At 43.6% G+C, this 14,651-nt stretch overlaps 1 protein-coding gene across 1 annotated transcript in view; it reads left to right on the plus strand.

Moving 5' to 3' along the window:
* Positions 1–717: 717 nt before the first annotated feature.
* The window catches only part of LOC120021152 (relaxin receptor 2-like), a 148,460-nt gene continuing 134,526 nt past the window's right edge, over positions 718–14,651 (plus strand). The window contains exons 1-6 of the mRNA XM_038964791.1: positions 718–1,286; positions 1,397–1,668; positions 2,110–2,259; positions 6,002–6,085; positions 6,192–6,297; positions 9,913–9,984. Coding sequence (XP_038820719.1) covers positions 718–1,286; positions 1,397–1,668; positions 2,110–2,259; positions 6,002–6,085; positions 6,192–6,297; positions 9,913–9,984 — 1,253 coding nt within the window. The remainder of the gene's footprint in view (positions 1,287–1,396; positions 1,669–2,109; positions 2,260–6,001; positions 6,086–6,191; positions 6,298–9,912; positions 9,985–14,651) is intronic.

A 14,651-nucleotide genomic window follows, 5' to 3' on the forward strand; every position in this document is an offset into this window, starting at 1 on the left:
GGTATTAAAAAATATTCTTCTAAAATCTCCAATCATCTACATTTATGTAGAATTGCATGAAATACGTTTATAGAAGACACTTTTTTTCCCGAACCCATGACTACAGAAAATGTTCCCCCATTTGTGAAACTTCTGCAAGTGCCTCTACTCTTACTGCTCTATGCCAGTGTGCATAGACTCTGATAAAGCTTGGTCCTCAGGGCTAGTTTCCTCTGGGCTAGTTTCCTCTGGGCCAGTTTCCTCTGGGCCAGTTTCCTCTGGGCTAGTTTCCTCTGGGCCAGTTTCCTCTGGGCTAGTTTCCTCTGGGCTAGTTTCCTCTGGGCTAGTTTCCTCTGGGCTAGTTTCCTCTGGGCCAGGTTCCTCTAGGCCAGTTTCCTCTAGACCAGTTTCCTCTGGGCCAGTTTCCTCTGGGCTAGTTTCCTCTGGGCCAGTTTCCTCTGGGCTAGTTTCCTCTGGGCCAGTTTCCTCTGGGCTAGTTTCCTCTGGGCTAGTTTCCTCTGGGCTAGTTTCCTCTGGGCTAGTTTCCTTAGGGCTAGTTTCCTCTGGGCCAGTTTCCTCTAGACCAGTTTCCTCTGGGCCAGTTTCCTCTGGGCTAGTTTCCTCTGGGCCAGTTTCCTCAGGGCTAGTTTCATCTGGGCCAGTTTCCTCTGGGCTAGTTTCCTCTGGGCCAGTTTCCTCTGGGCCAGTTTCCCTTTATTATAAAGTTGATTTATTTTCATGCGTTCCGGTACCTCAGAGCCCCCACTTGTCCGGTACAACAGAGCCCCCACTTCTCCGGTACAACAGAGCCCCCACCTCTCCGGTACCTCAGAGCCCCCACCTCTCCGGTACCTCAGAGCCCCCACTTCTCCGGTACCTCAGAGCCCCCCACTTCTCCGGTACCTCAGAGCCCCCCACTTCTCCGGTACCTCAGAGCCCCCCACTTCTCCGGTGCCTCAGAGCCCCCACTTCTCCGGTACCTCAGAGCCCCCACTTCTCCGGTACCTCAGAGCCCCCACCTCTCCGGTACCTCAGAGCCCCCACTTCTCCGGTAGCTCAGAGCCCCCACCTCTCCGGTACCTCAGAGCCCCCACTTCTCCGGTGCCTCAGAGCCCCCCACTTCTTCGGTGCCTCAGAGCCCCCCACTTCTCCAGTACCTCAGAGCCCCCCACTTCTCCGGTACCTCAGAGCCCCCCACTTCTCCGGTACCTCAGAGCCCCCACCTCTCCGGTACCCCAGAGCCCCCCACCTCTCCGGTACCTCAGAGCCCCCCACTTCTCCGGTACCTCAGAGCCCCCACTTCTCCGGTAGCTCAGAGCCCCCACCTCTCCGGTACCTCAGAGCCCCCACTTCTCCGGTACCTCAGAGCCCCCACTTCTCCGGTACCTCAGAGCCCCCCACTTCTCCGGTGCCTCAGAGCCCCCCACTTCTTCGGTGCCTCAGAGCCCCCCACTTCTCCAGTACCTCAGAGCCCCCCACTTCTCCGGTACCTCAGAGCCCCCCACTTCTCCGGTGTCTCAGAGCCCCCACTTCTCCGGTACCTCAGAGCCCCCACCTCTCCGGTACCTCAGAGCCCCCACTTCTCCGGTAGCTCAGAGCCCCCACCTCTCCGGTACCTCAGAGCCCCCACTTCTCCGGTGCCTCAGAGCCCCCCACTTCTCCAGTACCTCAGAGCCCCCCACTTCTCCGGTACCTCAGAGCCCCCAACTTCTCCGGCTCACTTTTTGTTCTGGCACCTCCCGATTTACAAATGAAGCCTTGGTCTTAACAAGGCTTCTGAAGCCAGAGCCCGGTTGAGAGTGGGGAGGTTGGGAGCTGAGAGTACAAAGCCACTCTAGAGGTTTTCATTATTATTATTTGATTTCACCTTCAGCTGTTTTTGTAATAGGTCATTTATAGCACTGCTGTTGAATGGGAAATGGACAAAGGACTATGGATACTGTAATAAGGAGTTAGTGGTTAGTGCACCAGAAATGGTTTGTTGGGGTGAAAGTAGCTTTCTTTCTTTCTTTCTTTCTTTTGTTTGTTTTTTTGTCTATTCATTTCTTTAAATGTGCTAAAAAATGTGCCTCTCACTCTATCTCTCTCTCTCCCCCTCCTTCCCCTCTTCTCCCTATCTCCTCCCTCCAGCTGCAGCAATGGTGTCCAGCAGGGTGGCAGTAGAGAGCAGTTGTCCTCTGGGCCAGTTTCCCTGTGGTAATGTGACAGTGTGTCTACACCAGGCTCTGCAGTGTAATGGACATAGAGACTGTCCCAACGGAGCCGACGAGGACAACTGTGGTGAGAGAGTATTGTATGACTACTGCCTTCCTGAGACCCAGAAGTCACCAGAAACTATTCTTATCCCTTGACTTATTCCAAATGTTGCTGTGTTACAGCCTAAATTCAAAATGGATTAAATGTAATTATTTTCTCACCCATCTACAAACAATACCCCATAATGAAATATTTATGATTTGTTGTTGTTGTTGTGAAAATGAATTACAGAAGTACAGAAGTATCTCATTTACATAAGTATTCACACCCCTGAGTCAATACTTTGTAGAAGCACCTTTGGCAGCGATTACAGCTGGACTGTAAACATATAAAAGCTCAGAACACCGTGATTGTGTTGTGAAACCAGGACAAGTAATGCACCTAAGCTAAGAGCTGGTGTTTGGAGGGTGTTTTGAATGGAAACCCAATGTAAATGTTCTGATACACAGAAAGGTTTAAAAAAACAAACAGAATAGAAGTACTCTGAAACACCCAAAATGGTTATTCAATCTAAATGTTGGTGTTTTTTAAAGAAAGTGTTGTGAAAAAAAAAACGTTTTGGGGGTATCAGTGCATGTATAAAACAGCATCAAAACACAAAAATAATGATTTGGCATAATGTCACAACAGTAGACATGTTACTCAGTAAGATGTTACAAGAACCTTTGCAGTCACATTGAATCTACAAGAGGACAACATGCTTCAAGCACAATACAAAGAAAGCATTATTGAAAAGTATACCTCTATTATTGACGCCTCTAATAACCCTCATTAAAGCAGTGGTGTAAAGCACTTAAATAAAAACACTTGAACTTACTACTTAAGTCGTTTTTGGGGGTATCTGTACTTTAATTTACTATTTATATTTTTCACAACTTTTACTTTTACTCCACTACATTCCTAAAGAAAATAATGCACTTTTTTACTCCTTACATTTTCCTTGACACCCAAAAGTACTCGTTACATTTAAAATGCTTAGCAGGACAGGAAAATTGTCTAATTCACGCACTTATCAAGAGAACATCCCTGGTCATCCCTACTGCCTCTGATCTGGCAGACTCACGAAACACAAATGTAAATTATGTCTGAGTGTTGAACTGTGCACCTGGCTATCTGTAAATAAATAAAAAATGTCATCTGAGGAACACCTAGTCACTTGTACAACTGAATACATCTTCCACATTTAAACCAACCCCTCTGAATCAGAGAGGTGCAGGGGGCCATAATCAACATCCACAGCACATACGTAGAGAACAGTGGGTTAACTGCCTTGCTCAGGGGCAGAATGACAGAAAACCGAAAGGTTGCTGGCCCAGCACTCTAACCACAAGGCTACCTACCTGCTGCCTGGTTTGCTTAATGTAAATAATATTACATTATTTAATACTTTTACTTTTGATACTTAAGTACATTTAAAACCAAATACTTTTAGACTTTTACTCAAGTAGTATTTTACTGGGTGACCTTCACTTTTACTTGAGTCATTTTCTATTAAGGCATCTTTACTTTTACTCAAGTATGACAATTGGGTTGAAATGATTTGTGAATCACACAGACTGGATAATTCAACCGTAGCTCAGATATTGTATATAGGACAATAAAACAAAGTTTTGTTCTGCATGGATTATTAGCACTGTCCACTCAGAGGAAAAATGACAAATATTATGAGGCCTATTTTCCATTTGTTGAACCAATTGAATGCAAATTCAAATGCAATTGTACTGATAAACAGATCACCTTTCAATATGTTCCAATTCCTGAAACCATGAAGACTAAGACATGAGTATTTAAAGCCATAGGTTTGTGGAGGGAGTCCAATCAGATTTCCAAGATGTAGAAACATTGAAAAAGCATCCAATATTTTCTAAATATGATAATGCTCTCCAGATTATTTTATATTCTGATGAATTTGAGATTGTGAATCCATTAGGACCCCACAGGAAGAAACACAAAATCCTCGCCTTTCAGTATATGTTGGGGAATCAGCATCCTATGACGCTGTCTAAGAAAATGGCCATGCAACTCCTTGCAATGTGAAAATCAAAGATATTATGGGAAGAACAGGTCAAATAAGCAAAGAGACACAACAGTCCATCAGTACAATAAGACATGAAGGTCAGTCAGTCTGGAAAATGTCAAGAACAAAAATCATCAAGCGCTATGATGAAACTGGCTCTGATGAGGAACGCCACAGGAAAGGAAGACCCAGAGTTACCTCTGCTGCAGAGGATAAGTTCATTAGAGTTAACTGCACCTAAGGTTGCAGCCCAAATAAATAACTCACAGAGTTCAAGTAACAGACACATCTCAACATCAACTGGTCTGAGGAGACGGCGCGAATCAGGCCTTCAGTGTCGAATTGCTGCAAAGAAACCATTACTAAAGGACACCAATAATAAGAAGAGACTTGCTTGGGCCAAGAAACATGAGCAATTGACATTAGACCGGTGGAAATATGTCCTTTGGTCTGATGAAATAAAATTGTATATTTTTGGTTCCAACCGCCTTGTCTTTGTGAGACGCAGAGTAGGTGAACAGATGATCTCTGCATGTGTGGTTACCACCGTGAAGCATGGAGGAGGAGGTGTGATGGTGTGGGGGTGCTCTGCTGGTGACACTGTCTGTGATTTATTTAGAATTCAAGGCACACTTAACCAGCATGGCTACCAAAGCATTCTGACGCAATACGCCATCCCATCTGGTTTGTGCTTAGTGGGACTATCATTTGTTTTTCAACAGGACATTGACCAAAACACACCTCAGGGCCTAAGGGCTATTTGACTAAGGACAGTGATGTGCTACATCAGTGCTACATCAGATGACCTGACCTCCACAATCACCCGACCTCAACCCAATTGAGATGGTTTGGGATGAGTAGGACCGCAGAGTGAAGGAAAGGCAGCCAACAAGTGCTCAGCATATGTGGGAACTCCTTCAAAACTGTTGGAAAAGCATTCCTCATGAAGCTGGTTGAGAGAAGGCCAAGCGTGTGCAAAGCTGTCATCAAGGCAAAGGGTGGCTACTTTGAAGAATCTAAAATATAGAATATATTTTGATTTGTTGAACACTTTTTTGGTTACTACATGATTCCATATGTGTTATTTCATAGTTTTGATATCTTCACTATTATTCAACAACCTAGAAAATAGTAAAAAATAAAGAAAAACCCTTGAATTAGTAGGTGTGTCCAAACTTTGTGTCCAAATATTTTCAGATAGAAATGTGAGTTGTAGACAGGGTTGGGGTCAATTCCATGTCAATTCAGCAATTACACTGACATTTCAACACCGTTATCTGAATCCTACAGTTCTTACTTTCCTAACAGTACTTAGCATGTGTTTGTTGGACTTATCATTTTGAAACAGAAATGTACTTTATGAGGGTAGTATACAATATCATGTGTCCTTCAGAAAAGTTTAACAGGTTAAGGGCCTGTAGTACGCAGCATCATCTGGATATGTGTGCAACAAAAGTCCAACATTCACCTTCTGCTACCGTTTCTGTCAAGCCGTCTACGCATACAGTTTGACGCGTACGTTCGATAAACCCAACGTATGGCACCACACAGAACGCACTTCAACTGCCTCTACAACGCTTTGCTGCAAGGACAAACACAGCGTTTTCATTGGAAATGAATGTAATTGTGGTGTATCAAAATACAATGACGCTGTCAGGGTGTGTTGGAAGCCTTAATGTGCCATGCTAGCTAGGTTTTATATGCTGTAATAGCTCCTACTATACATAACTGATGTTTTTGTGTCTGTAGGAGACAACAGTGGATGGGCGGACATCTTTGATCGAACCATCAGGAAGGTCGAACCACAGGTCCTACCGTTACCAGAAGACTGCTGTAAGTGTGTGTTTGTGTTAGTGTTTGTGTGTGTGTGTGTTGGTGTAGATCTGCAGTATTATTGTATCTGTGTGTAGGTGCGTATTACTTGTGTGTTGTTGTGTAGTCTTGCAGCAGTACCCAGAGCATTGTGACTGTATCAAGACAGAGCTAGAGTGTGTGGAAGTCAACCTACATGACGTTCCTCAAGTCTCCACCAATGTCACCTGGCTGTAAGTACCTCTCTCGATATGTGTGTTTGCAGTCAGTGTCTGTGTGTGTGTGTGTGTGTGTGTGTGTGTGTGTGTGTGTGTGTGTGTGTGTGTGTGTGTGTGTGTGTGTGTGTGTGTGTGTGTGTGTGTGTGTGTGTGTGTGTTTTTGTGTGGTTGTGTGTGTGTGTGTTTTTGTGTGGTTGTGTGTGTGTGTGTGTGTGTGTGTGTGTGTGTGTGTGTGTGTGTGTGTGTGTGTGTGTGTGTGTGTGTGTGTGTGTTTTTTTGTGTGGTTGTGTGTGCTTTTGCAACCATGTGTCGTGTGCTTGTGTTTATATGTGGGTCTGTGTTAGCGAGGTTTCATTACAGACCTAGAGTAGAGATGTGGTTGGTTTGTTCACACACACACACACACACACACACACACACACACACACACACACACACACACACACACACACACACACACACACACACACACACACACACACACACACACACACACACACACACACACACACACAGTGAATCAATCAGGTAAATTCAAATAATTCACTTGACTAGATTCCCCTCTTCAGATGAGATGAGGGTGTAACGGCAAGTGGTGACAGACACTAAAATCTCAGACATTCACAGACCATTACTCTAATGTAAAATAAAATAAATACACACATAAAATACATATTTGTATGTTTATTGTTACTCTAACGTAACACGAAACAAATACACACATAAAAATACAGTGCAAATTATATTAAAAATAAAAAACAGAAATAATACCGTATTTACGTAAGTATTCAGACGCTTTGCTATGAGACACGAAATTGAGCTCAGGTGGATCCTGTTTCCATTGATCATCCTTGAGATGTTTCTACAACTTGATTGGTGTCACACCTGCTCCCGTTCTCCCTCTCTGGCGCTCGAGGGCAGCTAGGCTGCACACCTGTCACCATCATTACGCGCAGCAGCGCTCATTGGACTCACCTGGACTCCTTCCCTTTGTTGATTGCCCCTTCTATAACTGTCTCCTCCCCTGTTATGTGTTCATGTCCAGACGCTGTCCTGTCCTGTTCCATGTCTGTTGCTAATTAAACGTTCACTCCCTGTACTTGCTTCTCGTCTACCAGCGTCGATCCTTACAGAATGCTCACACCACTATACGAAGCATCCGGGAGGTTTTTGTTTTTTGGCTGGTGACGTCGGGTCCAGATGCCATCACTGATGGAACCGGGGGTGCCTCAGCTAGCTCGTCGGGCTTCCATGCCTTAGCTGGCTCGAGAGGTCTTCTTGCCCCAATTGGGTCGGCAGGCTCCCATCCCACATCATGCCTCAGCCTGCTCGTCGGGCTCCTACGCCTCAGCCGGCTCATCAGGCGCTCATCCCACGTCATGCCTCAGCCGGTTCATCGGGCTCCCACGCCTTAGCCGGCTCGCCAACCTCCCACGCCTCAGCTGGATTGTCAGGCTTTCACACCTCAGGTGGCTCGCAGGCTCCCACGCTGCTGCTGGATCGTCAGGCTTTCACACCTCAGGTGGCTCGTAGGCTCCCACGCTGCTGCCAGCTCGTTGGGTTTCTACGCCCCCAGCCGACTTGTCCAGCGCCCATGCCTCGGCCGGCCCGTCAGGCTCACCCCAGGTGGGATGCCAGGTGGCGCCCCTAGGGGGTACTGTCACGCCTGCTCCCGCTCTCCGTCTCTGGCGCACGAGGGCGTCATGCTGCCCTTCATTACGCACACCTGTCACCATCATTACTCGCAGCAGCGCTCATTGGACTCACCTGGACTCCTTCCCTTAGTTGATTGCCCCGTCTACAACTGTCTATTCCCCCATTTGTTCCCTGTATCTGCATTCATGTTGTTATGTGTTCATGTCCAGACGCTGTCCTGTCCTGTTCCATGTCTATTGCTAATTAAATGTTCACTCCTTGTATTTGCTTCTCGTCTACCAGCGTCGATCCTTACAGATTGGAGTCCACCTGTGGTAAATTCAATTGATTGGACATGATTTGGAAAGGTAAAAAATGTGTCTATATAAGGTCCCACAGTTGACAGTACATGCAAAAACCAAGCCATGAGGTCGAAGTAATTGTCTGTAGAGCTCCGAGACAGGATTTTGTTGAGGCACAGATCTGGAGAAGGGCACCAAAAAATGTCTGCAGCATTGAAGGTCCCCAAGAACACAATGGCCTCCATTCTTAAATGGAAGAAGTTTGGAACCACCAAGACTCTTCCTAGAGCTGGCCGCCCGGCCAAACTGAGCAATCGGGGGAGAAGGGCCTTGGTCAAGGAGGTGACCAAGAACCCGATGGTCACTCTGACAGAGCTCCAGAGTTCCTCTGTGGAGATGGGAGAACCTTCCAGAAGGATAACCATCTTTGCAGCACTCCACCAATTTGGCCTTTATGGAGAGTGGCCAGACAGAAGCCACACCTCAGTAAAAGGCACATGACAGCCTGCTTGGAGTTTTCCAAAAGGCACCTTAAGGACTCAGACCATGAGAAACAAGATTCTCTAGTCTGATGAAACCAAGATTGAACACTTTGGCCTGAATGCCAAGCCAGACGTCTGGAGGAAACCTGGCACCATCACTATGATGAAGCATGGTGTTGGCAGCATCATACTGTGGGGATGTTTTTCAGTGGCAGAGACTGGGAGACTAGCCAGGATCGAGGGAAAGTTGAGCGGAGCAAAGTACAGAGAGATCCTTGATGAAAACCTTCTCCAGAATGCTCAGGATCTCAGACTGGGGTGAAGATTCACTTTCCAACAGGACAACGACCCTAAGCATACAGCCAAGACAACGCAGGAGTGGCTTTGGGACAAGTCTCCGAATGTCCTTGAGAGGCCCAGCCAGAGCCTGGACTTGAACCCAATCAAACATCTCTGGAGAGACCTGAAAATAGCTGTGCAGCGACGCTCCCATCCAACCTGACAGAGCTTGAGACGATCTGCAGAGAAGAATGGGAGAAACTCCCCAAATACAGGTGTGCCAAGCTTGTAGCGTCATACCCAAGAAGACTTGACGCTGTAATCGCTGCCAAAGGTGCTTCAACAAAGTACTGAGTAAAGGGTCTGAATACTTACATAAATGTGATATTTCATTTTGGGGGGTTTTATACAAAAGTTTTGCATGTTCCATGTTTTTTTGGTGTGGCGGCAATGATTTTGCCGTTGCGCAGCGCCACAGCTAAATGACTGCAGCAGAAACACTGACGTGGATGCACCCGTGATTACGGATAATCATGAATGAATCATGAATAATGACGAGTGAGAAAATGTTACATAGGGTCAAAGATCATACCCCCAAGACATGCTCCCCTGCTATTTGTAAAGGGCTAGGAATATGGAACCAAATACTAAACTTTTGACTACTATATTTAAATTTATAAGAATCTTTAGGGATATCAATCATTTTGAGAAAAAAACAAGAGCTCATCTGCTGTTCAATCTCAGCTCTAATTATATAATATATCACATTCATCTCACAGAATAGATGGCTGATGGAATGGATTTTCAAGTAGCATTATGTGTGGATCGGATGTGTGTGTGTCTGTGTATGGGTGCACGCATCCGTGCGTGCCGCGTGTGTGTGTGTGTGTCCCCCGTGTAACCATAGTAACGGTGCAGTGTTCCCGTTGCAGGTCTCTGAAGAGTAACGAGATAAAGAGACTGTCGGACAACATCTTCTCCAAATACACACACCTGCAGAGACTGTGAGTACCATACTATACTATACCTTACTAATGTATACTACACGGGGATACCTAGTCAGTTGTACAACTGAATGCCTTCAACTGAAATGTGTCTTCTGCATTTAACCCCTCTGAATCAGAGAGGTGCGGGGGGGCTGCCTTAAATCAACATCCACGGCACCCAGAGAACAGTGGGTTAACTGCTTTGCGGAGGACGACAGATTTTTACCTGGTCAAACTTTTGGTTACTGGCCTAACACTCTAACTGCTAGGCTACCTAACCATACCACATTATAGTACACCATACCATACCATACCATACCATACCATACCATACCATGCCATACTAAACCAGACCATGCCATACCATACTTTACTATACTATACCACACCATACTAAACCATAACAAACCATGCCATACTATACTATACTAAACCATACTGTAGCATGCCACACCGTGCCATACTATACTATACTAAACCATACTACACCATGCCATACCATGCTATACTATACTATACTAAACCATACCACGTCATACTAAACCATAGCAAACCATGCCATACTATACTATACTAAACCATACTATACCATACCAAACCATACCATACTATACTATACCATACCATGCAATATTATACAGTGCCTTGCAAAAGTATTCACCCAACTTGGCGGTTTTCCTATTTTGTTGCATTACAACCTGTAATTTAAGCAGAATATTATTTGGATTTCATGTAATGGACATACACAAAATAGTCAAAATTGGTGAAGTGACATTTAAAAAAAAATATATATAAAAAAAGTAAGTAAAAACAAACAACGGAAAAGTGGTGCATGCATGTATTCACCCCCTTTGCTATGAAGCCCCTAAATAAGATCTGGTGTAAGATCTTATCTAAATAAGATAAAGTCCACCTGTGTGGACATCTAAGTGTCACATGATCTGTCACATGATCTCAGTATATATACACCTGTTCTGAAAGGCCCGAGAGTCTGCAACACCACTAAGCAAGGGGCACCATGAAGACCGAGATTTCCAAACAGGTCAGGGACAAAGTTGTGGAGAAGTACAGATCAGGGTTGGGTTATAAAAAATATCTGAAACTTTGAACATCCCACGGAGCACCATTAAATCCATTATAAAAAATGGAAAGAATATGGCACCACAACAAACCTGCCAAGAGAGGGCCGCCCACCAAAACTCACAGACCAGGCAAGGAGGGCATTAATCAGAGACCAAAGATAACCCTGAAGGAGCTACAAAGCTCCACAGCGGAGATCGGAGTATCTGTCCATAGGATCACTTTAAGACGTACACCCCACAGAGCTGGGCTTTACGGAAGAATGGCCATAAAAAAAACATATGGAAGAAGGTACTCTGGTTAGATGAGACAAAAATGTAGCTTTTTGGCCATCAACGAAAACGCTATGTCTGGCGCAAACCCAACACCTCTCATCACCCCGAGAACACCATCCCCACAGTGAAGCATGGTGGTGGCAGCATCATGCTCTGGGGATGTTTTTCATCGGCAGGGACTGGGAAACTGGTCAGAATTGAAGGAATGATGGATGGAGCTAAATACAGGGAAATTCTTGAGGGAAACCTGTTCTAGTCTTCAAGAGATTTGAGACTGGGACGGAGATTCAACTTCCAGCAGGACAATGACCCTAAGCATACTGCTAAAGCGACATTCGAGTGTTTTAAGGGGAAACATTAAAATGGCTTGGAATGGCCTAGTCAACGCCCAGACCTCAATCCAATTGAGAATCTGTGGTATGACTTCAAGATTGCTGTACATCAGCAGAACCCATCCAACTTGAAGGAGCTGGAGCAGTTTTGTCTTGAATGATGGGCAAAAATCCCAGTGGCTAGATATTCCAAGCTTATAGAGACATACCCCAAGAGACTTGCAGCTGTAATTGCTGCAAAAGGTGTGTGTGTGTGTGTGTGTGTGGGGGGGGGGGGGGTAGTTATGCACGCAAAAATGTTCAGTCTTTTTGTCTTATTTGTTGTTTGTTTCACAATAACAAATATTTTGCCTCTTCAAAGTGGTAGGCATCTTGTGTAAATACCATACTGAACCATATCATATTATACCATACTATACCATACCATAATATACTATACAATACTGTGTCATACCATAATATACTATACCATAATATACTATACCATATCATATTATACCATACTATACCATACCATAATATACTATACAATACTGTGTCATACCATAATATACTATACCATAATATACTATACCATGCCATACTATACTATACTATGCCATACTATACCCTACCATACCATACCATACCGTGCCATACCATACAATACCATACCATACCATACCATAATATACTATACCATACCATAATATACTATACCATACCATAATATACTATACCATACTATAATATAATATACTATACCATACCATGTCATACCATACCATACCATAATATACTATACCATAATATACTATACCATACCATAATATACTATACTATACCATACCGTGTCATACTATACTATACCATACTAAACCATACTAAACCATACTATACCATACCGTACCATAATATACTATACTATACCATAATATGCTATACTATACTACAATATACCATACTAAACCATTCCATAACATAATATACTATGCCATACTGAACCATATCATATTATACCAAACTATACCATACCATACCATAATATACTATACTATAACATGCCGTGTCATACTATACTACACCATACTAAAGCATACTATACCATACCATACTATACTATACTACAATATACCATACTAAACCGTATTATACTATACTATACCATACTGAGCCATTTCATATTATACCATACTATACCATGCCATAATATATTATACCATACCATGCCATGCCATACTATACTACGCCATACTAAACCACACTATACCATGCCATACTATACTATACTATACTACAATATGCAATATGCTATACTATACTGTACTATGCTATGCTATGCTGTATTATACTATACTATGCTATACTATACCCCTTTACTGGCTCAAATAGCCAACCAATCAGCCTGTTACCAACCCTTAGTAAACTTCTGGAAAAAATTGAATTGAACAAATTGACAACAGACTTTCAGCACGCTTATAGGGAAGGACAATCAACAAGCACAGCACTTACACAAATGACTGATTTGACTAAATTGACTAAATGACTGCATATTTTTTTATACATTTTTTCATACTGGTCCCCTCTGGGAATCAAACCCACAACCCTGGCGTTGGAAGCACCACGTCCTACCCAACTGAGCTACAAGGGACCACCTGGGGAATAATGTCTGCATGTGAAAGGACTGAATGGTTGAATGAATACGTGGGGAAAGCGTTACAATTACAGAACACGTGTTATTTGCATAAAACACTAATGTGGAAATGTGTGTAGAAATGAGTTTGGGTCCCATTACTTTCACAGCAGCCGCAGCAGCTGAACACTTACCAGAGTTGTACAGTGAATGTGTCATTTGGGTAATCCATCACTTTAATATGCATTCAGCCTTTTAGCTTGCGTCCCCAATGGCAGCCTGTTCCCTACATAGTGCACTACTTTAGACCAGGGCCCTATTCCCTACATAGTGCACTACTTTTGACCAGAGCTCTATGGGTCCTGGTAAAAAATAATACACTATGTAGGGAACAGGGTGCCATAGGGACGTATTGTTGGGCAGGGAAATTAAATATCTTGTTAAAAAATATGTCTATCTAAAGGGATAACTTGAAAGGTTAATGAAATAATTGAAATACAAATATGTGATTATTTATTAGCCTAGTTAGTAGTTATAAGTATTTAGGCACATCATGTGAATTAGGCCTTGTGAAATTATTGTGAAAAGTACAAGAGCTACTGTTGACAACAGACTTTCAGCACGCTTATAGGGAAGCACAATCAACAAGCACAGCACTTACACAAATGACTGATGACTGGCTAAGTGAAATTGATGATCAAATTCTTGTGGGGGCTGTCTTGTTAGACTTTTGACATGATAAATCCTAGTCTGCTGCTGGAAAAACATATGTGTTATGGCTTTACACCCCCTGCTATGATGTGGATAAAGAGTTACTTGTCTAACAGAACACAGAGGGTGTTCTTTAATGGAAGCCTCTCAAACATAATCCAGGTAGATTCAGGAATTCCCCAGGGTAGCTGTTTAGGCCCCTTGCTTTTTTTTTATTTTTTATTTTTTACAAATGACATGCCACTGACTTTGAGTAAAGCATGAATTACTTTAAATGCATGTAAATATGCGGATGACTCAACACTATACACGTCAGCTACTACAGCGACTGAAATGACTGCAACACTTAACAAAGAACTGCAGTTAGTTTCAGAGTGGGTGGCAAGGAATAAGTTAGCCCTAAATATTTCTAAAACTAAAAGCATTGTATTTGGGACAAAACATTCAATAAATCCTAAACCACAACTAAATATTGTAATACATAATGTGGAACTTGAGCAAGTTGAGATGACTAAACTGCTTGGAGTAACCCTAGATTGTAAACTGTCATGGTCATAACATGTTGATGCAGTAGTAGCTAAGATGGGAAGAAGTCTGTCGATAATAAAGCGATGCTCTGCCTTCTTAACACTATCAACAAGGCAGGTCCTACAGGCCCTAGTTTTGTCGCACCTT

Source organism: Salvelinus namaycush, chromosome 26, assembly GCF_016432855.1.
Source record: "Salvelinus namaycush isolate Seneca chromosome 26, SaNama_1.0, whole genome shotgun sequence".
NCBI classification, from domain to species: Eukaryota; Metazoa; Chordata; class Actinopteri; order Salmoniformes; family Salmonidae; genus Salvelinus; species Salvelinus namaycush.